General features: G+C 42.2%; 2 protein-coding genes across 3 annotated transcripts; one reads left to right on the top strand and one right to left on the bottom strand.

The window, feature by feature from the left end:
• Window positions 1-1,505: 1,505 nt before the first annotated feature.
• On the top strand, window positions 1,506-4,391 carry LOC128355039 (opioid growth factor receptor-like). Its single transcript, XM_053315195.1, has 8 exons — window positions 1,506-2,005; window positions 2,250-2,312; window positions 2,417-2,449; window positions 2,557-2,614; window positions 2,785-2,863; window positions 2,935-3,001; window positions 3,092-3,240; window positions 3,347-4,391. Exons 1-8 carry the CDS (start codon window positions 1,532-1,534, stop codon window positions 3,708-3,710), a joined length of 1,287 nt encoding a protein of 428 aa, XP_053171170.1. The 5' UTR covers window positions 1,506-1,531; the 3' UTR covers window positions 3,711-4,391.
• A 410-nt stretch (window positions 4,392-4,801) lies between these two features.
• On the bottom strand, window positions 4,802-24,830 carry dido1 (death inducer-obliterator 1). Of its 2 annotated transcripts, none has more exons than XM_053315178.1 (17): window positions 24,741-24,830; window positions 23,200-23,294; window positions 21,899-22,017; window positions 20,506-21,616; window positions 19,266-19,689; window positions 18,356-18,706; window positions 16,414-16,633; window positions 13,146-13,692; window positions 12,880-13,039; window positions 12,603-12,719; window positions 12,405-12,518; window positions 11,908-12,064; window positions 11,289-11,799; window positions 10,848-10,995; window positions 10,629-10,718; window positions 10,327-10,522; window positions 4,802-8,995 (listed from the first exon to the last, which is right to left on the bottom strand). In XM_053315178.1, the coding sequence occupies exons 3-17, from the start codon at window positions 21,978-21,980 to the stop codon at window positions 5,424-5,426; spliced, it is 7,800 nt and encodes a 2,599-aa protein (XP_053171153.1). In that variant the 5' UTR covers window positions 21,981-22,017; window positions 23,200-23,294; window positions 24,741-24,830; the 3' UTR covers window positions 4,802-5,423. The 2 variants fall into 2 exon arrangements, with proteins under 2 accessions (XP_053171153.1, XP_053171152.1); XM_053315177.1 differs by having other exon boundaries at window positions 12,357-12,518.
• Window positions 24,831-25,291: the final 461 nt, after the last annotated feature.

Raw genomic sequence — 25,291 nt, forward strand, 5'->3', positions numbered from 1 at the left:
GACGTGGTCTTTAATTCCTCTGCAGTATCACTTTCAGGGAACGGTGCCTCTTTCTGTTTGAGGCAACTGGTCTGAGGATGAATGTGACAACAGAAAAAAGTGCTGCATTTTTTTTCCATTATAAGGATGACTGTTTTCCCAAATGACAGCAAATTGCAGCTGACAGCAGTCTTTGTGTTTTGTGTTAAAATTATAGTCATTGTGTAATTTTCTGTATAAAGATCACAGATTTAAAATAAAAATCTGCCTATTTTTTGGCACCAGTGTAATTTCCTCCCTCGTGTTTGTTGAACCCACATTTTAGGAGACCAAATAAAACTGACACAAAGGCAACAAAGGAGTAAATCAAAAAATAATTTATATATAAAATGTCATCTGGCAGATTAATTATTTTGATATCAGTAGTCTTGGAATGTCACGTTTCTATCTAACTTGGGAATTGTTGAATGGATGATGTGACAGTTTAACACTGATGCCAAAATAAAAACCCTTTATGAAAAGAAACACAGTTCTGTGCTCACGTTTAATAAAAAAATATATAATCACTAACCAAAAAGGACAGAAAGCTCACATAACTGTTGCATATGTGAAGGAGAACACAGACTAGGATAGCACTCATCACTAAATACATCAGGTCATATTTTCTTTAGTTAACTTTTAAGTGGGTTTAGATGTATTCAAAAAATGATTTGAACAATAATACTAATATTAATAGATTTCAGTTGTGATTTCTCTGACACCATTTCACTATTTGACAATACATTACACACTATGAAACAAGGCCTTAAAATACCCTTAATTGACTGGAGTGTGACCATGTGGACTAAAAATCAGGATATCTGGGCCACTGCTGCATCAATTTTAATCACTGACTTGTTCAATCACTGACTTCTCAGTCCTCAAATTAATTACTAGAGTACTTCTTTATGACATTTAAGAAGTTCATTCATAACTGTCTAAGTGACGAATTGAGTAATTAATTTGCACATTCATTTGAAATATTTCACAAATTCATTAATCATCAGGTTAGGGGTCTGGATTTCAGTTTGTGTTAGGGGACTTAAATACTTTACGTTACAAGATACAATGTAAAGACACAGTGAAGTGTAGGATACAGTTCCATTCTTTGATGGCTTTTAAAGTCTGAATGGGCAAAAGACTACATTCTGCCATTATGTTAATTACAGATCTAGGCTAATGATCGTGAAAAGAAATTATGAACCTTTTTGCTGGGGGCCCCCCTGGAACTCTCTCAAGGACCTCTGAGGGTCCCAGGACCCCATTTTGAAAAACCACTGACCTACAGTTGTTAAGAAATTTAATTTTGAGATGGAATAAGATGATCTCATGTCGGTGCTATGTTGATGTGTTAAACTTTGGCAAAAATCCATAAAACTTCATACAGTTAAATACTCAAATCATACCCCAGCAACGTGATGCATAAAATGGGAGTTAGTTGTGTGCATAGTTTCGGTTTTGTGTAGTGAACTTATAAGGAAGTGAAAGTGAAACTCTGACACATGACGCACAGATGAGGTCTGTGTCCTTGCTGTGTTATCTCATTAGAAACGTTGTAACAACCATGGCTTGGTGTTACCATCGTGCTTGCTCTTTGCTCGGTTGGTTGAGGTCGCGAATGGTTTTTATTTTTCGCAGTATTGGAAATTATGCCCCAATACTCGGATTTGCACTCTTGGCGCTACGCTTCAGCGGTGGTCGCAGAGGTAAAGATGAGCCTGAGACAAGCGCTGAAAACAAACCTTTGGAGACAAGTTCCCCAGAGAAGCTCCAGGAGGTTTACTGCGAGGATCTACCTCAGGCCACCGCAGGGAGCATCGAGGTCTCCCACCAGGAGTCAGAGAGTAAAGAACATGAGGATGAGGAAGAAGAGTATCGAGTGAAGACCACAGACGAGTTTTACTGTGACTACGATTCAACCTGGGAGACTGAGGAGAGTCAGGAGGGTTCATCCAAGAGGATCAACCGTCCAGCACAGTCCAGACATGTGAGTACAGTACACCATAAAGCAACATTTACAGCTCAGGGCCTGTAGGACTTTGCTCTGCTGTGTGATTCATTTTGAGGCCTGCACTGTCATCATGTATCACTAGGGTGTGCCCTCCCTCCCATGAGTTTGAAGTGACATACTAGTTTATTTTTTTTTGCATGTTTACTGCTTTTCCTGCTATTGTCTCTCAATGTCTTGAATAAAAAATGAACATAATTTCCATTTGTTGTCTTTGAAACAGTACAAATTCAACAGATTTAGAGATGCAGCAAGAGACATGCAGAACTACAGGCATGACTACCCTGTAAGTTATTCACACACACACACACACACACACACACACACACACAGTACACAGTGATACACAATCATCTCATGTTGTCTTCTATATTTCCCCCTCACCAACAGAACACAGGACAAAGCAGGAGGAAGTCCACACCTGTAAGAAAACATGTTGACTATTTGCATGGATTGTGTGGATGAATCTATATGACATAACATGTATTTGCACATTTGTTATATTATGTTCCTGCTTTTTTCTGTTGAAGGGGAATGGCATGCCTAACTTGGAATTCTATCTGGGACAGAGGGCCTCATCACCTGACGGTACTAACACACAGTACAAAGTCCATGGGCGTGCTGGTTAAACATGGCTTACACCTAGTTATAGTTTGTGGTTTGTTTTTCATTGTAAATCTACATATTAAATGAAAGGTTAGAATGAATCTTTACCCATCTGTGCTGCTCCCTTCAACTGCATTTCTGTTTGTTAACAGGTGCCTTGATAAGCGATTTCCACGACCACTGGAAAGAAGATTATGACACACTGGAGTTTGTACACACTTATATTCAGTGGTAAGTTACTGTGTGATGTAGCATGTTCAGTTCCTGTTTGTGCAACCTCTAATTGTTTTATTCTTTCAAAGGTTGTTCCCACTTGAAGAGCCAGGATTGAACTATGATGCCAAGACACTGACAAAGGCAGAAGTTATGGTAAACTGCTAAAAACCTAATTAAAAGTTACTGTTTAAAAAGAAAGTGCTTCACATGTTCTCATAAAACCTTCTACCTTTTTTTTATCAGGAGTTTCGCCAAAACCCAATTGCAAAGGAAAATCTGCTGAAGTCGTACAAGCTCATGTTGGACTTTTACGGTATCGAGTTGTGTGATGAGAATACAGGAAAGGTCAGGAGATCGGCCAACTGGAGAGACAGATTCCAGAACCTGAACAGGTGAACTATCTCAGAATATTAATAAAACATAAATTGATCATTCAAATTAACGAAAACCATTCAAGTCATAATTTCTTTGCCATTTTTACTGATCGTCGTCAACCAGTCACACCCACAACAACCTGCGCATCACCCGCATCCTGAAGTGCATGGGGACCCTGGGGTTCCCTCACTACCAAGCCCCCCTGGTCCACTTCTTCCTGAATGAGACTCTCTTCCATGGAGAACTCCCAAGAGTCAAGGACAGTGCCCTCAGCTACTTTCTGTTTGCTGTCCGGGATAAGAAACAACGCAGGGAACTCATCAAGTTTGCTTATTTGCACTATGACCATAGAGATGATTTTGTGTGGTGCCCAAAGAAAATTCAGATGAAGTGGTCCAAGGAAATGCATAGCAACAAAAAGGTTGATATGAATCCCTCTATTGGGAACAGAAAAGCTGAAGACAAACCTCATATCTGGTCACAATGAAGAAATTCTCTAACTGGACTTTGACTGCCACCATAGAGCAACAGTTACCATAGATGTCTGCCTTACACACTGGTGGAGGAGGTGACCCCAAAGCTTTATAGTTTTATGCAACTTTGCCACGTGAATGCAGTTCTAATATCCAGCTCTAAAGAGGATGTCAGAGAGGGTCAAAGCAGCAAAGACAGGGACAGTGATGATGAGTTTATCCAGTGACACAGAGGAAGATACACTCCAGATTCTGCAGGTGATCGGAGCATCTTTGAAATGTACTTTGCCTCTATGGTTGGTTTCTGTACTCTGTGCACCAAGTTGAATATAGTAATTATGTTGTTGTTTTAGTAGTAACAGTTTCTCCTAGTTGCCTTATTCCTGTACTCAGGCTTTTATATAATAATGTGCAATCTTCTGAACTAAAGGAATGTTATACACAATGGTTGCTTTTGCAGCACATGAAAATAATTTTAAGAACTGCTCATCAGTTTGTAGTTGATAAACACCAAAAAAGCCACACTAAAGCCACTGTCTACAGCCTATGACTATCTCATTCTTTGTGTTCACAGCCTGTTTGGTTATCTATGCATCTTTTGTGCCTGCATTTCAAAATATTCCATTAATTCCTAACTGTAGTCTGAGTAACTAATATTTTTGGAGTGGCATGGTTGAAACTAAGGCCTGGTCACTCTTGAGAAGGAAAGATTAATGTTTGATAGTACTTCAACTGCCTCATAACAAATCTCAAGGTCTGTTTGTACTTATGTTTCTTACAAATAAAAAAAAGTGTGATTTGGTTTCCCTGACACTTATTGCGCCTTTCCTTCACCAGGTCTCTGGACTTCTTGTAGTATCTCACAGATGTAAAGCTACATACATCCTGTAAGGTTGAAATACATGTTCTGTACTAACATAATGTGGAAATTAACTGCAATTTAAAAAAAAAAAATCCTATAATGACAAAAATCAGCTTTCACTGGCATCGATCTACCTGGCTTATAGTTAGATATGATACATTTGAGATCAAGACTTAAATCGAAATACATGCCAAAACAACTTTGTGTATCTACAATAATAGACACAAACACAAATATCATCAAACAGGTTTAATTGGTTGAGCTGAAACAGATTCAGGACATGTCATGAACAACCACTGATGGGGTATACTATACTGTAGATAAATGGAGACTTTTAGTTCAAAGATGCTGAACATTTTAACACCTTGTACTGTGCAGTGACCACAGTTCTAAGCAGTGTCGCCTTAACTTTCACATTATCCATCTCAGATACGTATATGGCTTTAATTTTCTGTACTTAGAAAAGTATTAAAAACATCAGTATATACACAAATACATTCATATTTACATATTGCAAATGGTGTGTTAATCAGTTACATTATTGTTTTCTTTAAAAAAAAAAAAAAATGCTTTGACAAGAGAAAGGTACATGTAATAGGACTCAGTAGCCTTCTTAAAACGTCTTGTACACAAGCAACTTAGATGGCCTTCAGGTTCAGTTTTTTTTTTCAAATGTGATAAAACAAATTTAGAAACCTTTGAGTGACAAAGAGAATACAAACATTGTCAAACTTTTTTTTTTTCCAGAAAGAACACAACTGTGGAAATTTAGCGAAATACTGCTCCTACATTGACAGTGATGATTTTAAGTGGTGAAAGATTAAAGTGTCTCTCATAACTGTGTGGAGTGTCCATGAGACAGAGACTAGGACGTGTTTTTGTCTTTTTCTGAAGTTTTATCGCTCTCCTTGGGTGTGTCATGTTTACTGTCCTTTTTATCTTCTCGCTTTTCTCGGCTTCTGCTCCTTTCGCGACGATCCCTGTCTTTGTCCCTGTCCCTGTCCCTGTCCCTATCCCTGTCTCTGTCCCTCTCCCTCTCCCTGTCTTTATCTCTGTCTCTCTCCCTGTCTTTGTCTCTGTCCCTGCCCCTGTCTTTCCCGCGGTCCTTGTCGCGCTCTCGCTCTCTGCTTCGGGACCTTTCCCGCCTCCTGTCACGCTCTCGCTCCCGCTCACGTTCTCGCTCGCGGTTTCTTCCTCTGTCCCGATCGTGGTCCCTCCTATCAGAATCTCTGTCCCTGGTTCTGTCCCTTTCCCTTTCCCTTTCTCTGTCTCTGTCTCTGTCCCGGTCTCTCCTCCTGTCTGTGTCTTGTTCCCGGTGTCGTTGTTCTCCCTCCGTCTCCCTGTGCCTCTCACCCTCCCTCCCTCTGCTGCGGTCTCTTTCTCTGTTGCGTTCTTGATCCCGGTCCCTCTCTCTACTTCTGTCCCACTCTCGCTCTCTGCTCCATCGCTTGCCCTGGCCCCTGTCCCATGACGGCCTGCCAGGGTGGGGAACTTCCCGCTCTCTTTCCCTCCTGCGGTCCTCAGACAGCTCCCTCTGTCTGTCTTCAGAGGACTGTGAGGGTCCGAGAGCAGGTTCTCGGTGCCCGCCTTCAAAACGACTAAAGCGATCTCCGCCGCGGGGCTCCGAGTCCTCTCGAGTGGTGCTGCTCCTCCGCCTCATTTCAGGAGAGTGGCGGCGCCAGTGGTCGTCCCTGTGCAGATCTGGACTGTGGCCTCCTATACGACCGGGAGGACCTATGGGAGCCTCTGTGGGAGTTGGCAGCAGGGGCCCGCTGTGGCGAACAGGTCTAGCCTCATCTGAGTGCCTATCAAAGCGGTACCTCTCTGATCCACCAAAAGGTTGAGATGGGTGAGCTCGATTCTCCTGAGGGGGACCTCGGTGCTCATCAAAAGGTCGATGTGGTGGTGAGGAGTGTGGTCTGGAGTCCCCATACTGGTTATGTGGATTAAAGTGTTGTCCGCTCAACTCCCCACTAGGAGCTCTTCTGTCTTCATACTGGTTAGGTGGAGGTCCCCTGTAAGCTGGACCTGACGGAGGGCCCTGATTGTCTTTATAAATACGGAGATGGTTTGGATTCTGATGTTGGTCCACATTTAGCTTGAAAGAGTTTGTGTCTTTGTTATACTGTTCTGCAGGGCCTCGAGGTTGCTCCACCATCGGGGGTTGGGTCCCCAAAGGAGGTTGGGTTCCATGGTCACCGTACTGAGATGGTGGGGGACCCCTGGGCCCTGGGAAGTGGGACGGAGGAGGGAGCCTATTATCAAAATGTCCAGGAGGTGGCCCTGTAAAGGGTGGAAGAGGTCCTCTGTTTCCAGGGAAGTTAAATGGTGGTGGCAGACCAGCAAATCTTGGAGGAGGCAAACTGTTCTGTCCTTCAAAATTAGGAGGTGGGGGAAGGCCTGGAGGTGGGCCTTGTTGTCCAATGTGCTGAGGGGGGATGGAGGGATCAAAAATTTGAGGAGGAGGACCTCTCTGGCCCATTGGTGCGAAAGGTGGTGGTGGTGGTCCTCTGGGTGGCATAATATTCTGAGGAAGTGGTCCAGGAGGCAACTGCTGCTGTGGCGGCGGCTTACTGCCTGGCCACTGGTTCTGATATGGAGGGTATCCTGCTGGAGGTGGGGCATATTGCTGGTTGCTGTCAGCTTGCATGGGTGGAGGACCACGTACAGGGGGAGCAACATGGATGGGTGGAGGGGGTCCCTGCATAGGAAGGGGGGGACCTGACATTGGAGGAAGACCTTGCATGGGTGGAGGCATAGACATTGGTGGAGGCCTCATCATCAGGTTCTGCCCCTGCATCGGATGGGACGGGGGGAAGTTGGAGGGTGGGGGTATGTCAGCGGGGGGTCTGTACTCGCTGTTCAAGCCTGATGCCGACATGTGATGCGACATGTGATGGGACTGAGTGTCACCCATTGTTGTGCTCTGAGTGAGGACCGGGATCGTGGACGTTATAGCGGAGGTGTCTGCAGGCTCATTATAATAGCTTGAAGTTGTCGTATCTTGGCTATTCTCCTCATACTCTGAATCATCACCAGCTTTTAAAATACTGGCAGCATTTGGCCAAATACTGTACTTATCTGTCTCTATTTCAGTCTTGATTGGCTCAGCTTCCTCAGTTTTCACTTCCATCTCATCCATGTAGTTGACCTCCATATCAGGTTCCACCTCCTCTCCTAATAAAGGAATTGACACCTCTGCTTTGTCGGACTCCATGAAGGGTAGTGTCTCAATTTTCAGTTCCTCTACAGGCAGTGACGCCTCTGGGGCTTGTGAGGAGTCAGGGAGTTCAACTACATTAGGCAACTTTGGCTCTTGAGCCACTGGCTGTGAAGGAGGAGTAGAATCTGCCAAGAGAGCAGATGTCTCATCTCCCTCCTCAGGTTCGTCAGTCGGTTTCCTGCTGGCTGCAGCCTGGCGAGGATCCCTGCTCTGTCGGGGGTCTCTCTTCTGGTTGATCAAGGGAGTGACCGATGAAGACTTTACCAGCTCTTCAACCTTTTTGCCAAGTTGCAGCAGCTGGCTATTGGCCAAAATAGATTTTGTGGGTTGAGTTAAGAGCGTGTCTGCAATAGTCAGTGAAGCCCCGGATGTGCCTGTGGACGATGTTTGCTGTTCTCCTGGTTTCTGGAATGTCTGATCCCCGATCTGTTTAAGGCTCTCCAGGATCTTTTGAGGATTAGTTACACATTCACTAGCTTTACTTTGACTTGGTGCTACAGTTTTTACATCATCAAAAATAGAGTCATCCTCTGGGTCATATGCCACATCATCACCTTCACTTGTTTCAGGCTGCTTAGAGATCTCAGGTTTGCTTATTACCTCAACAGGCTTTTTAGGCACACTGTAGCCTCTACTAGGGTCATACTCTTCTTCTGGGTCATATGGTCGGTCATCTTCATCCTCCTCTATCAGTTTCTCTTTAGAAATCTGTGCAAACTGCTGCACAATAGGGTCTAGCATTGTGGCGGGTGGGACGGAGAGTTCCCCACCCTGATCAGATGGAGAGTTGGAAGCTTCCGAGTCGTGCTTTTTCTTCCCGAAAAGAGTGTTGAGGATGGTCTGAAGAGGAGTGGCAGAGGAAGCAACAGAGCTGGATGAAGATGGTGAGTCTTTGCCAGTGGATGTGGCAGGCGCTTTAACAGAGGACAAAAGGGACAGGACAGAGGAGGCGGTGGCAGTGCTGCTTGCTGTCTCAGAGGAACTGGGTGGAGGTGATCCCGGAGGAGTTGTGCTGAAGGGAATTTCCAGACTCTGCCGCGCGCTTCTTTCGGCTTTGACAGAGGCAGATGGCTTTGGAACACCAGTGTCATCGGCATCTTTGGTTTGAGTCTTGGACCGTTTCTCCTCGGTTTCCAGCGGAGCACCGGCACGCTTCCTGTCCTTCTGGCAGATCAGCAGCCCCAGGAGGAGGTTGGGACGAGCTGGTTCAAGCCCTGTAACGATGTACAAAACAAAAATCTTTGTAAAACACTTGCATGTGAATTATCATAAAATTCTACAAAATAAGTCTGCCATTCTGTCTATAAAGCTGCTAAAACAAAACTAATTGCAGTATGAGCATTACTGGCGTACAACACACTGCAATAAAGACACAAATCAACCAGGTGAAATGAGAGCTTCCAAACATTTTCCATGATTCACACTCAAAGCAGTACTTGAACCAGTAGCACATAACATTTTATCACATATAAAACCAAAGTGCTCTCAACTCTGGAGCACATAATTTGATATGACTAATTATGATGTAGTAATATGAGTTATTGTTAAACCCATTGGTAATTTAAATTAATCATTAGTAAATAATTGCCAGCTACAGAGAAACATTTGTTGACTGTAGGCTTGTGTTGGCAATTAAAAAGATTTGTAGATGTTCTGCCAGATGTAACCAAACAATAAAATAAAACCACTCTAAATCTTTGACTGACTGCAGCTGTAAAACTGGCAAGAAAGACTGCAACAGATGGTAAACTATAACTTTCTTTTTATTGATCCAGTCAGGTGCATGAATTAAGTTGTATTGAAATTCAGATTTTTAAATCATTACAAACTCGTTCAAAGAAACATCTGAACAATTCAAGGTGTAATTAGATTTTTTTAATCTACTCAATTAATGAGGGAACACCCTCAGTATTTATGTAGGAGTTGATCAATTGCTGTTTGAGACCCTACAAGACAGCCTCCTACACCCTATTTACTTACCACAGCTGCTTTGTGGTTGCTGTTAACAGTGTTGTATAATCACTGATTGCAAAACTGAAATAAAGCGCTGATTCTTCAGTCAGGAACACGCGTTTAAGAAGATTTTTGGTTATTCCAGTGGTGCAGCATGTTACCATATGAACACCTGCGTGGTAAAAAATGACTCAACTTCACAGTAATTTATTGGTTACACAAACGTTGAATGTTCATGTATGAGTCAAGTCTTAAAAAACAACAGACTGGACTCAATTGGCACCAACCTGCGATGCAAACTTCTTTTATTAGAAATGTGTCATACATAGTCAGATACACAGCAGAGAAGACAGCAGCTGTTACATGCACAGAGGTGTTTTCCAGGGCAGACTTAGCAAGGAGTGTGAGTGCCCCCTACAGTTCAAACCCATGAATGAAAAAAAGCTCTCATTTCAACCTGAGTTCAATATACTCACCGCATGTACGAAGACAATATGAAACAACACAACTAAACAGGGAAACATGACCATGTATACAATTAAATTCAAGTCACCACAGAAGTATATTTGTATATCCCTTTGTAAATGCTTACCTGGCCCATCAAACGGTAAGAGTTTGGAGGGTAATGGGTCCTTTGAGCTCAGTGGGATGAGATAGAGGTCTTTGATCCGTCGGTTGTTGTTAGCCACCACACCGAATCGTTTTCTGCTGCTGAAGTAAGAGAAGAGAGAAACATATGCCACCTCCTCTTCCTCTGTAGCTGGGTGGAAACGGATCAGACACAGCTCCTACAAACAGAGTCAAGAGAGAGCGAAAAAGCAGTGTGTAAGTGATGCAAAGCCTTTAAAAGAAAAGAAGAAGAAAGTGTTTTACATTTTCAATGCCCAAACAAACCTTGGAGAGGGAGGTTTTCAGCTTCCCTACATAGTCCCACACTGTGTTTGGCGATATCCGTCCTCCAACATGAATGGTGTCTGGCAAATCCTACACAACATAGATAAAACCCAAGATAAGAGTTTTGCATTAATCTATCAGTGTTTTCTATGACATGAATCTGAAAAAGCAACAAACTACAGGACCAGAAAGTGAATCTTAATAGGAAATATTACCAACCTCCTTGAGGTGCTCAAAAGATCCTGACACCAGGTAAGCCTTGGTCACAAACTTAGCCACCGACTGCATGTTGATAAAGCCTTTCCATATCTTCTCTTGACCATGGAGGAAGATTGCCGTCTCACCTTCAGGAGGAGGCTCAGATGTGCTGTAAAACCAAAACCATTGTCCTTTCAGAGAGGTTTGCAAAAACGCATCCAGGGATTTCCTAAGATTACTTGCTAAAAATATCAAGCATGTTGCTTCCATTTCAAAATTAATGTCTACTTTTGTATAGAACAGCCTTGTCATATCATATTCTCCACTATTCCGGTTATAAAATAGCAACATAGACATAACAGCAATAGAAAACATAAAAAGCATATTGGCTGTACGCTAATGTTAACACATCAAGAATTTTAGGTCTGAGTTAATTAAAAGAACCATGATCAGATTGAGCACCTTGTCTTAGCTGATTTGGACACAGCCACTGCAGGTGGTGGAGCTGGGGGCATCGGCAGAGGTGCCTTGGGACCAACTTCCACTGGAACAGTAACAGGAACTGTGTGTGTCTCTGCTGCGTTGTTCATGGGTTTTTCTGGAGCAGTGTAGGTGACAGCTACACTGGCGCTGTGCCTGGCCATGCGTGGGTCTCTGCGGGTGATGCTGACAGAGGAGACAGTAGGAACGATGGGTGCTGGGACCTGGGGTGGAGGTACCATAATCTTGGGGTCTTCCTGGTAAAGCTGCTGTTGGGATTCTGGGACAGTTGCCTCCATGTTGGACTGGTAGGACGTTGGCTGTTGGTAGCCCATAGTGTCTTGGTGCTGGTAGGCTGTGGTAATCTGTGGTTGGCCGACAGGAGAGACGTCCCCTGACCTGGATGAATGTAGCTCTTGTCTGGGTGGCTTAATCTCAGGCTTCTTGGACAGTTTGGCTTTCTTTGCTGCTGGCTCATCTTCCATCTTCTGACCTACATTGGAGGATAAAAAAAAAAAAAAGTAAATCAGTTGTCTGTTGTAGAACAAATTATTCACTGGATGAATATTGCCCTGGCATTCTAAGTCAGCCTCTCATTTACCTGTGCATATTTTACAGTTGAGGTCAAACAGATGGGTCCTGTGCTCTGCAGTGGTGTCTTTGAGCATGGTACTGAAGATATCTGGCATTCCACTGCTCCCCTCTACAGCAGATGGCTGGGCAGTTACAGAGGGAGTGGAGCCAGATTCATCTTGGTCCTGTGGACACGGAAAAGATTGCCATCAAATCTCAAATGAAGAACAGATAATCACTCACGTAACACTCATAATTATGGATGATTGCTGCACAAGGTAGGTGCAAGTAGGTTTAGTGCCTACTGAAAGATAAAGCATCAGAAAGCAAGAACAAAAGCACAGTTTGGAGGGTTAACTAATCTTGGCTACTGTCTATATTCAACTAAATTCTAGTTTGTGCAGTAAGAAAGACATCCCATGCAAAAGTGAAAGGAAAGTATTGAAAGCTTTAGAAAGACAGCATGCCACCACTTACTGCAGCAGAAGTCATGCGAGCAGATGAAGTGGTGGCAGATATACATACATCTGCATCAGATGTTGGTGGAGCATCCTCCATATCCAAGCTATGTGAGCCAGAGTCATGCCTATTGCCAAGTTTTGACTGTCCTGAGTGGGATCTTGTACCAGGAGAATGGCCCTATGGGAGAAAACCATATACACTGTTGAAACTTAATTGAATCTACACATCATTACACTGTAATTGAAGGAAAGTTAGTTTTACCTCAGAGGGGTCAGGTTTCCTCCACTCTGATATCTCCTTGGAAAGCAACTCTTCAGCACTGAGTCTGACTAGTCTGAAGGGACTGACTTCACCACCTACCACCCTGTAGAACAAGCCCTGAGACAAACATAGCGCAGATATTTATTAACTTTTAAACTTGAGGGAAATCAAATAAAGCCATACACAAGATGCTTTCAACACAAAAACTACATTACTTGTTATTAAATGAATACCTTTCCATACATACATATATAATTTCATGTTTGTGTGGACTCACTTTGTTTTTAGGGTCCTTGAGGTTGAACATGAGGGACCTGTACTTATTCTTGTACTTGCTGTCAGTGCTAAGGCACAGGTTAAACATCTCCTTCTCAATGGCAACTGCCAGCCTTCCCACCTCACTCTCAGTCATCTTCAGATCATCACTGTCGCTCACCCTGAAGGTCAGAAAATATTAATACAGATATTTGTTGTTTCAACGTTTTAAACCAATAATTCACTCCAAGTAAACTCTAAATATCCTGAAATTTGTGAGACACTTACCTCTTATAGAGGATGTCTGTAAGCGAGCGGCGGATGTTCTGTCTCATCTGGTTGTTGGGTGGGGGTGGCATGGGGGTGACTGAGGAAGCTGGATGTGGAGGCCTGGAGGATGAAGAGTGGCTGGAGCTCGCTGAAGAAGCTGGAGATGATGGGACTCTGGAGGATGATGAGGACTGACTGTGGGATGGAGTGTCCTTTTGTTGGGGCTGCTTCTTGGGAATGGTGAAGTTTGACTTGGTGACCCTCAGTGCTCCAGTGACATGGATGGGACCCGGAGGGAAAGAAGACTGGGCGTGGGCGGTCTTTGCTTGTTTCTTGGACTTTACTGAAGTTTTGCTTGGGGGTGTCACAGGTTTCTTGGAAGCTTTCGAGTTGGTGGACTGAGAAGGTTTCTTGCCCTTTGGGGAACCCTTGCCCCCTTTAGTGGACGGGGACTTCTTGTTTCCTTTCACTGGCGTCGTGGACACAGACGAAGACTTCTCGGAAACCACGGCTGGTTCCCTCTCTTTGTGTTCTTTCTCATTCTGCTTCTCTTCTTTGGGAGGGGCTGGAAATCAAGCACAAGATCAAACCATTTAAAATATGCCGTCATGCAATATGTAGTGTGTGACAGTATTTAACTAACACTTTAGATAACCATCATTTTTGGGTATAATTCAGAGGCTATAAAAGCTGCTGGAGATTACAGTAATTTGTTTCACAGCTGATAAAAGTCAAATCATTCAAATGTTAAACATAGTAAAACTTGAAACCTTCAATCAACTGAAAATAAATGACATTCACATGGTTATGTGAGCACACACTGAAATAAACAATAAGAAATAACACAAAGTTGACCACTGGGGAGATAAACAAACAGTCCCTCTTTATTTGTGGCAGTGGCAGCAGATACAGAGCGCTGTTAATGCAGTAAAAAAGTATTTTCTTCCCAATGTGGTGGTGGTGGTGATCTTCAAAAAGAATAATACAGATCCATGTAGATTTAATGGAGTTGAGCCTCTTGAATCTTGTTTAAATGCTTACTATAAACTTGCAATCAGCAGTTGCTTGAGAGAAAGGACTACAACTATCAGGTTCTGTCACTTGAACATGAGACACAAGCAGCATCTACCAGTTATTCACATGCTCAGGTGTTTACTCCACCTATATCACTGCCTACTAGAAGCAGAAATGATCCATAACACTGCATACACAGAATAAAAGGCAAACATTTGAATTTTAAAATATAAAGCTGATAAATAATCAGCAATAAAACTAACTCTTTCATTCATATCATGAGCTTAGCTACCAACACTAATCACTATCTGGTGCCCATAAATGCATGCACTCCGCCCACACAAGACCTGGATATAAGCCTCATTAAGTCACTTGCATGAATTCTGCAGGTACACAAACACATTTCTTCAAAAGTACAAAAATCCTTTGATAGTGTGAAAAAAATATGCAAGTCAATGTCTAACTACATTCATTTCGCAATGCACTTCATACATTTGTCTTGAAACTAATCTGCAGATACTGATTCAACCATCATGCCAATGATTTAAGATGCTTAATAAATCCACTCAAAGTTAAAGCCACGAGAAATTAAAGCCGAGCAACAGGATTAATACCCAAAGCAACCAAAATCAGTTTTATCAGCAAAATATTGGCCATGATGCCTCATTTTATATTACACTATCATTACTGATCCAACCTGTTGCATGTACTCAATATCAACACTCAGCATATAAATGCCTTGCAGTACCTTCAACATCCTATAAAAGAGAAAAAATTGAAAATGTCCACATTGCATTGCAACAAGTTCCACTCAACATATATCAATCAGGTGCAAATTGTGTGAAGCGTAGCACTGGTTTTCATGTCCCATCGTCCGTTGTGGCCTTTCTGGACTTCACTGCTGGATCTTCTCCTGGTCTGGTCTCTCACTGTACCATGGGCCAAAAGGTTTCTTCTCCTCCAACTGGTCATCTGGGGGCTCTTGAGCTTCATGTCTCCATAGTGTGTGTAGGATTATCAGTTGTAAATGCTTGTTTGAGCTGAACTGGACAGGATATCCTACAGCAAGCCAACACTGCTCACATAATCAATCGAGGCATCCAAAATACTGTCACATCACCTTTTATTTTCAAGCCAGTTTCCCAGGAGTACTAATGCATTATATTCAATATGAATTAAAACTTTAAAAAAGATCAGCCTTTTACCCCAAAGATTGAGGGTAAAAAAAAAAACACATGGTTGTGCTCAACAGGTTCATGCCTGATATTATCAGCTCAATATGAGCTACATTAGCTTCACTGGTCCACATAAACATGAGGGGATTCTGAAACACCTACCTGCTGGAGAAAGGGAGGGAGGGACCTTTGTGAGATCAACAGCTGAGATGATGAACCCAGGTAGTGGATAGACTTGTACAGTCAAATAAAGCAGGTAGTTTAAACTACCCTCCACACATAAATCTATATATACATATATATCTCATGGTAAAGCAGCCTAATCTGCTGAGAGCACCAAGTTTAAGATTACTGCCCTCTTTCCATACCACATTCTTTTTTTAAGTTGTCATTAACAGTCCCACATTTCAAATATGAGGTATACAAAAAAAGGTACTCCAGTGATTCAGTATTGCACTATCAAAATGTTTGGGGACAAAATGTATGAAACAGGCTGAAATATTTCTGAGTTTCAGTCCAAAGTCAAAAATTGTTAGATCCTACAATTTCCATTTCCGTTAGCATTATTCTACTCCTGGCAGGTAAATGCCTACGTCTTTCATTCTCCTGCCTCTAGTTTGTAAAACAGAATTTAGTCTCCAGTCCTATGTGGAGGTGACCCTGGTGACATGAGCAGGGTTACTTTCTCAGACTGAGACCTTCAGAGCTGCAGGAGCTATTATACAACTGTCAGCACAGGCTGAATAGCACTCCTGTGTTAACTGACCTCGATGTATAAAATCTCTGGAGTGCCCCTTCAAAAATAAATCTGTTATTATTATTTAATACTTACCTGAAAGCCACATTTACCACTTACCTTTTCAACAGCTGCCAATATTTCATTGAGTAACAAAATCTTTACATTATCAAAATCACAACACTTCAAATCATTTTAAAAGTCTAGTGTACAGATGAGTTCATCTCCAGAGCACTCATGTTTCTCCCCAAATGTATGGATCATTTCTAGATTATGCTAGCATGACAGGAACCACATTAATAAAATGAAAACCCACAACGTGGTTTCAACAACATCCCAAAACCTTCTAAAAGATACATACACTTTTTGTTTAACACTGTTGGTGATATGGGTGTAGTCTTTTCTGGTGTTACTGCAATGTAATTATGGTCGCTGGACCAGGATGCAGTGGCCGGCGGGGGCGGGTGCTCCTCAGCATGGTCATCTTCGTCATCCTCATCTGGATCAGGACTGTAGTCTTCGTCGCTCTCCGAATCCTCCCTGCTTTTCTTCTGTGTCTTCTTCCCACCAGCGGCACTCCTCTGGATGAACAGGAAGAGACGCACACATTCAGGCAGTTCAGTAACATAACTGAGCACATCTTGTTTGAGAAACATAACAATAAAGATATACAAGTGTTTGACTTTGTCCATGTTGCCTTAATATACAAACTCCCTTCATAACGGTCTACAAAATGCCAGGAAAATCTGCCTTCACTCTACAAAATCACAGACCATCAGTCTTTAGTCTGCCTGCTCTCAGTCTTCTTCCTTTAGGGTACATTTTACTGGTCTGGTCAGGTAAGTGAACCACAAACTTAATTTGAGATGCTGCCTTCAGATGGCATGTGTCATGAATCAAGTTCAATATAGTCAAGCAGTAGCTCTTCAAGTTTAAACCCCTTAAAAAGGTTGTTTCTCTAAAACCTAAACATTGTTTGAAATGATGAGCCACATCCACAGCTGCACACTATTGTTGTCTCCCTTCCACAGCCATTTATGGGTCAAGCGGACATAAATCTACAAGGTTTATAGCTTGCTACATATCAAGAGAGGAGTATATAACCTGACATAAGACTATTAACTGCTGTTGGAGAATTTTCATTGCAACTAGAACACAGCAAATAGCTCATGATTATTGACAGTAAATGTGATAACATTTTGTAATTATATAGGCCCTAACAATAATGACTTTATATTCATAAAAGTCTCAACATGTTCACAAAGGCTGTAAAATATTTCTACACCACAATATATTCAATCAGTGACATATAAATTAGACCACAAGGCAAAGTGATTCTGGATGCCTGAACACACAGCTCCACACTTAATTAAATATTTAAATCATTTTTGTCCATGTCATCCCGTGGTAGTGATGCCTCCATTGATCCTGTGAGCTGATTTGTCACGACACTCTCATTTTGATCTAATCAACTGGAACATAACCTGCTCAATACCATCATGATGTGACCCTCTTTAATGTTTTATAATACTGGACAACCTATGTTAAGAACTACTTACAGTTGATCACACTCTGCATTTGCTCTTTGAGACAGGCACTTAAAACACTGAGACTCTAAGATGTTAAACAGTAGCAGCTGCCAGTGACCATTTAAGTAAATTGCACTTCCAAGTACTTCTTTTAAGAGTAAAAGTCTGCCTGAACCATTTTAATAAGGCCACAGTTTAAATTCTTTTGACATTATTAGAATGCAGAGGGTTCAGCCACAGTAAGAAAACTTTGACACAATTAACACAAATCTCTAAATGTTTATACACTTTTTAAAATCCCAATCTATGTCTGTAGTAAACACCAGGTTGAGCAAATATTAGGTGATGAATGAGTTTTTTCTAATGCTAATCAACCGTGAAACTAAATGTTCATCAAAGTCACACCAATGCAGCTATTTATGTATGTATGTATGTATAAATAAGAGCATGTATATGTTATCATTAAATTCATTTAGAGACAAGGTAACCAAGTGATTCTTCAGTAGTCACAACTCACTCAAGGAATCCAAGTGACACAGTCCCAGCCAAGCTAACAATAAAGCAAAACATTCAGCAAACAAACGAAAAACACACTTTGGGAAATAATTTCTCAAATGTGGTAAAGACAGGAGACAGAAGCCATATATCTACATAACAACAGATTGTATGGCAGTCATACACAACTACTAAGAAGGTGCTTTCCACTGCTGTTACTCATGTTATTAGCTCATATCATGTCTGGCAAAGGTCATCATCTCAGGTGGCCAAAGTTACCTTTGGTGTAGACTTGGTTTTCTGAGCCTTGGGCTTCTCCTTCTGCTTGGGCTCTTTGACGTCTGTGATGGATTTCATGGTGGCGGCAGCGTGTCTCAGGATACAGTCGTTTCCACAGTACACAGAGTCCGGCTGGGCATTTTTCTCACAGCCAGGCCCGATACATTTGGGAAGTGAAGAGTCCTCCTCAGCCTTTTGCCCCGTCTTGTCCTCCGTTGTTGGTGTAGTGTTCACCTCTATGTTTGACGCCACCTTCTGCTCTGGGTCTGGTAGTGTTTTCTGCTCTGCCTTCTTTTCAACGGTCAGTGCTGCCTTCTGGTCTGCTTTCAGTTGGGCTGGCTGCTGTATGGACTGCTCCAAGTCAGTACACAAGACAATCAACAGCTAATAGTATGCAAAGTCATTTTGTATTGTCACATTACTATCTAATTAGTTTTAGCAGTGAACTCATACAGAATTAGTTTTTTTCAAACAACAACGCATTCAATTTCATGGTGTGGTGGGCTGCTTGATGCCATTGCCACCTTTGTCAAGCATCTTTTTCTCCATTATTTATTTTACTATCAAAACTTGAACTAAGTTGCTACTTTTTGGGTCTGCTGTCTCTAAGCATGCAAACTGAAAACACAGTAGCACATGGAAGTTATGGGGCTCTGCACACTAATCAGATTAGGAGATTCAAAATTGAAAACAAACATTTCACCCACATATTTAAACCCATTTGACAGTGACTGCAGTCAAATGAAATTTAACCAGCTTAATGCAACACCTATAAATAATTAAATATAGAATTGAACAGTTTAAGGTAGCATCAGTATTGTAGCATTGTACTTCAGACATGGATTTAATGGCTGTACTCACAAAAAACAGTTATTTAAAGCATTTAAGATATATATTTGCAGGGACCTACCGGCTGAAAGATCTTTATCTTCTTTTTCCCAGTCGGATTAATAGCTTTCTCTATCCTGCCTTTGATGCCTAGGTCTTCTGTTGCCTTCTCTTCAGTTCCAGCAGACGTGGAGGTAAGAGGTACTGCTGCAGCTTGGCTAGCTAAGGGACTGGACTCTGCTCCTCTGATGTTGGTTTTGTCAGCAGCTAAAGAAGAAACAGTGGGAGCAGACGTCTGAGGAGCAACATCAGCTTTGGGCTCTCCAGTTCCTGTGCTGGTAGACAGGACAGATGTGGCAGGCCTGACCACCTGGTTCTTCTTGGCGGTGCAGTTGGGGCAGATGTAGTCTTCCCCGTTTCTCTCCATCAGGCGCCCGCGGGCCTCAGTGATGCCCACACAGTCTCCGTGGAACCACTCCTCACAGCGGTCACAGCAGATCATGAACCTATAGGTGAGCAAGGGACATTTGTAGTGGTACTTTCCATAAAAGTAATACTCAACAAAACTCAATCCTCAATCTTTCAGGTAATGCATCAATATGACACAACACTGTGGACCATAAGTGTAGCTACTAGTTTGACAGGAAGGAAGTGAGATTACAAAAAGCTTAAATGTGCCATGTTTTAAGTACAATCAAGAGTCAATGCTAATATGATACGCTTGCAATACATCATTTACATCAATAGACATAAAAATGTAAACAGACATTTCTCATTTGTTTGATAACGTTAGATGTGAAGTTAGACTGTTGGCTTCATGAATTGTAGTGAAGAAGACGAAAGAAAAACGTAGCACATGAGAGTGGTGGTGGCAAAGAGAGCAAGCGATGGTAGCAAGAACAAATAAACATCAAAACACTCAACTGATGATTTACAGGTGATAGGGATTTACTCCTTTTCATTCATTCATTCATTCCAGTTCAGCGCAATCAGAGTGAACACACACACAAACAAATGCTATTATGTGCTTTCTCTCATTGTTCTATCTTAATGGATACATATCTTCACATCTCACAGCATTGTTCCACTTCTTGACAAAACAGTTAATTATCAACGTCATCAACACTCAATGAAATGTGGCTAATTTTATATTTTGCATATCTGTGTAATATATCAATACATGAACAACCAAATCCCAAATCTAAAGGTGACTTCACTGTTACTGATACAATGAACAAATCAAAATTATGGGGGGGGGGGGGGGAAATGCTCTGTTGGACACTGAATACCCACCTAATGAAGCAACAATAGATGAAACATACCTTTTGTTGTGTTTCTGGCGACAGATGCAGTAAAGTGCATTGGGGTCATATCCTCCATCATCAGACTCGATGGATGATGACGATGTGGAAGAAGAGTCATTCTCATCATCCTCTTCCTCTTCCTCGTCCTCTTCTTCTTCATCGTCGTCATCATCATCTTCATCATCATCACCATCATCGTCGTCGGCAGCCTTGCATGTCTTGCCGGGACCTTGTATAGCTATATTTTTATTGTCCCTCAAGACAGGAGTGGTGCCCTTGTTGGTGGCAGTGGAGGCTTTAGGGGTAGTGTTCTTATCGACCACCTTCTTTTTATTGATATATGTTCTTATTGGTCCACGCTTTACTAACACAGCAGGCTTTTCTGTGCTCTCCTCGTCGCTCTCTTTTTCAGTCTCCTCTGCTTCCCCTTTGTCACTAATATCTCCGTCCTCTTTCTTCTCATCGCCAACCTCTTTCTTCTCAGAGTCCAGCTCGGGTTGAGGCTGCGCTGCGTTAGTGCTGGCTACATCTTCAGGACCTAGATCGTCCTTTTCATCTTTTTTCTCCTGGTCTTCGTCCTGTAACTGGGGTTTCTTGGAAGAGTCTCTGCTGTCCTCATTCTCAGAGCTCCCGTCGTCTCTGACCATCGCTCTGCCGCCACCTCGGGTCTGTTTGCCACCTCGAGTTCTCCTCTGGGTCGGCCTCCTTGCTCCACTTCTCGTCCTCCTCTCTGGGGACTCGACCTTGTCCTCGGCCATCTTTGTGTCGGCGTTGCCATCGAAGCTGGCCTCTGAAGCAGTTTCTGCGTCCGTTGGAGTTTGGGAAGGAGGATCTCCACTTTCCAGGCTGGGAGGGGCGCTTTTTCTTGACCCTCTTTTGGCAGTGGAGAGGAATTCCTCTAGTTTGTCAGTACGTTTGGACTGCCTGCCACTGCGCCGTACAGGACAGCGGTTTTCAGGGCTATCTGTAGCTGCCTCTACTGGCATCTCTCTTTTTGCAACAGTGGACTGACGGAAACCCCAAGTTTTCTTGATTTCACTGTTGGCCTTGGTACATTTATCTGGCTCCTCTAGTGTCTCTTTGGCCGCATTCTCGCTTTCAGTTTGACACTGCACGTTATCCCCTTCACCTGAGAACAGAAATGTCAGAGGAGGCTTTGAGCAAAACATCATGGCATACAATAACCAGAGTTCAACGCTGCAACATTGCTAAGAAACTACTGATTGGTTTATGATCTACTATGCATATATAATTAAATTGATTGAGGATTTCAGAAGGAATGCTGACTTGGATATGACCCTTACTTACACTGACTATTAACCCAAATTTAAATCATTCAAAAATTAGAGACCCTGACTCTACAACATGCCCACCCCTCATTGATAAGGGAATAGAAGCTCATCCGAGGTACCTTCAGAGCAGCTTTCCATACGGTCCTGGCTCTGCTCTGGCTCAGGAGCTAGAGAGAGCTCAGGGCTCACATTCTCCTCCATAGATGATGGAGTCAATCACTACTTTCAAACTGAATGTCTACAGTTAAGAGAAGAGCACAAAAGAGCAGCTGTGAGTCACTCTTTCAGTCTATAATGTATGATGACAAATACTGAAAGCTGCCAGGTTTTCATTTATTAGGCATTGACCGGACTACTGTGATATTTTAACGATAGCTTTATTTCTAATTACATTGTCACTCAAAAGAAAATAAACACGCACAATGTTAGTTCAACTCATTATGTATTTAAATTGTCTATAATTTTCAATAACAGCTCTATAGAGGATATGCACTGACATCACTTTCTCATCATAACACACATCACTGAATAGCAAGACAGCATCTGTTTGGTTGCTTTGTGTGGCAATAATGAGGAAAAACCAACAAATATCAAATGTGACAAACATGAAGGCCATCAGTATCAACAATCACCCACACAATTTCTTCAATGGTCAGTGGTCTCTGGGTATAGAGATCGGTCAGAAATCAGAGTTTCCTGACACCTCTACATAAATGTATCAAGAAGCAGAAGAGTATTTTATTTTGTTAGCCTGAAGCACATAAATACCTGCAACTACTATGCCCTACTTCACATTAGTAAGCTGGATCATAACCATAACATGTTTATAAAAATATTAAGATTTTTATTACATTTAATTCAGGAAGCAGTGTAGTGAAGAATCACTTCACATCTCTTTAGCCTTCTGCCATCTGTAAAAACGTATGCTAGATTTTTCTCATGTATAATTGATTGCATCACAGCTCTTAAAAACAATAGCATTGCTTTACATGTGAAAGCATTATGACAGATGCTGACTGTTGTATGATTGCCACTCATGGGGGAGTGACTGTGGCAACTTCTGAGTGAATCACATCATGTGCATACCCTCTATTGTTCAATGCTGCAAATTAGGGTTGTCCGCAATGGTGAAGTTACCACCTTGACAAAATTTAAGGCAGCATTTGTAAACTTAACACAGACATCGTTTGCTGTTCAAATAATTTGAAATTTGATTTTCAGGGAAAAAATTGGGAGCCTTGTTTAGTAATTACAGGGAACATGTCTAAAACGGAATATATTATGGCCTTATAATTTAGAAATAGTTCATGTTGGTCATAAATCGTATAGACGATCATAGCTTAAAATTCTCCAAATAAACAAATAAAACTTCATACGACTTAATTTAACAACATATTGTGAAAACTGTCAATGTCTGTACCTGCAGTTCAGCAGAGATGGGTGACAGAGTGCTTCCTCAAACAAAACAAAGGCTTCAACGCAGTAACCATCAGTCTTGGTGCAGCGTTTAAGGATCTGCCAGAGAGAAGAAAATTAGTTAAGCTCAAGACACCCCACATTTCCCAAACAAGCTAAGCTACAATAACAGCATGGCCTCAATAACTCAATTTAGATACTAAAATAGACACAACATGTGGTTTAGTAAGTGGAGTCTCCATCAATCTGAAATTACCCTAAGGCTCAACTTTATATGATAAATAAACAAAACATCAATCACTGGTAAATGTTGACATAATGGCTTAAAAAATGTTACACAGAATTATACGTCACTGCAAAAAAAGTGCAACTGCCCCGCACACTAGTAGGACTTGTTATGCATGAGGGGAATTATTTGCATTTTTCACAAGAATCACCCCTCCCCCCCTTGATTTTAAAAGGTTGATTGATATAATGCACACGATTATATTATAAATCCATAATCATTACATCTGCTTTGAAACACAGCTCAAAACATCCAACCAGAAGTCTAACTGTGATTGAACAAGATTCCTCCAATAGTGTGCTGGTGGTCACGACACCATGCCACGTGAATGAAGGGGAAGCTGTTGCCAAGAGAAGGTGGGAGGGGCCCGGAGTGAAAATCAATTTAAACACTTTCTGGACAAAGCTCGACTTTGTAAGATATATGCATATTCTGGCACATGTCAACAGCGATGCTACGTTAGATACCGATACTGTAACTGTAGCAGTATCCTGTAGTAGCTGCAGCTCGACACCGAAAGGGAAGCAGCACACGGCCTTGACGCGCATGATGGAGCGACTCTAGATTCCCAGACAGTATCATGCATACATTTATCACATGCCGATTGTCAAATGTGACCTGAATTGTGTGGGAGGTTTGCTAGTTTTGCTTTGGCTATGTTGGAGAGAGTACAAACACAAGCTAATCTACGACATGAGACTACACCCCCTGCACGCCCGACCCAGTCAATGACGGCCGCAGAGCCAGCCCTCCGTCTGACTACTAGCTAACGTGAGTGTTAAAGCTAACATAACGGTAAGCACCACACTCTCTAGGTTATCAAGATAATGGGTCAGGTGATTCTCGGTATAATGTTAAGTAAGTCCATGCACGTTTAGACTATACCTCATCACCTTATAAACAGACAACTGTGCGTTTCGAAACGGGAACGCACACACGCCATTAGCCACCACGAGCATGGGTATGCTAACAGAAACCTTTAGCTTAGATATTAGCCATTTGAGTAACCCTTTAACAATAAAACACACAAGTACCAAGTCAGACATTCCTTCTGCAGCAAGACTCAGACATAACCAGCCTGAGGCACCCGAGTGACATTAAATAACGTTAACATTAGTTTGACTGTAGCTGTTAGCTAAGTTAACGTCGTGTCCAATCTTGCCTCGGTTACCTTCACAACTGTTCAAACCCTGCAAGAGCAACTCGGCGAAGATTCAACAACACACTGGTAAATGCTCAAAAGGTTGTATTCCACCCACCTACACGCTAGAAATACCGATGATATGCTCTCGCTCTTTCTTCGGTCAATCCTCCATTTTCCATTCCCGCTGGAGCTTACTGACTGCGGCAGATGGCTGACGGTTTACAGAGTGCGCTCTGTGTGTCTGCAGCGCCGCCACTGGCCAGGAGGAGAAACGCAACTATGTTTGTTTGACTTTTAGGCCTACTGCATGTAGGCCAGTTTAAAGGGAGATTTCGACAGGTTTTATGTGGCTATACAATTAATGTTGATGGTAAGAGTAGCCAGTCAAAGCGATAAACTACTCACTACGTACTGTATTGACCGAGAAAGCTTAGTTTTCCTGCTTGCAGAGTCATACTGTCAGTGCCTACATATACCAGGATGCATTGCACATTCAACCCCCGCCCAAACCCTTCCGAAACCGAGTAACCCGCCCAGCTCATGAAGGTGGGCGTTTCAAACGTGGCTCCGCATACAAAAAGCTTCTTAAATACTATATTCTTCAATTAAAAAAAACAAATAAACAACATAAATTGAATTTGTTTTGTTTTGTTGACACTAACATGC

Source organism: Scomber japonicus, chromosome 3 (assembly GCF_027409825.1).
Source record: "Scomber japonicus isolate fScoJap1 chromosome 3, fScoJap1.pri, whole genome shotgun sequence".
Lineage (NCBI taxonomy): Eukaryota > Metazoa > Chordata > Actinopteri > Scombriformes > Scombridae > Scomber > Scomber japonicus.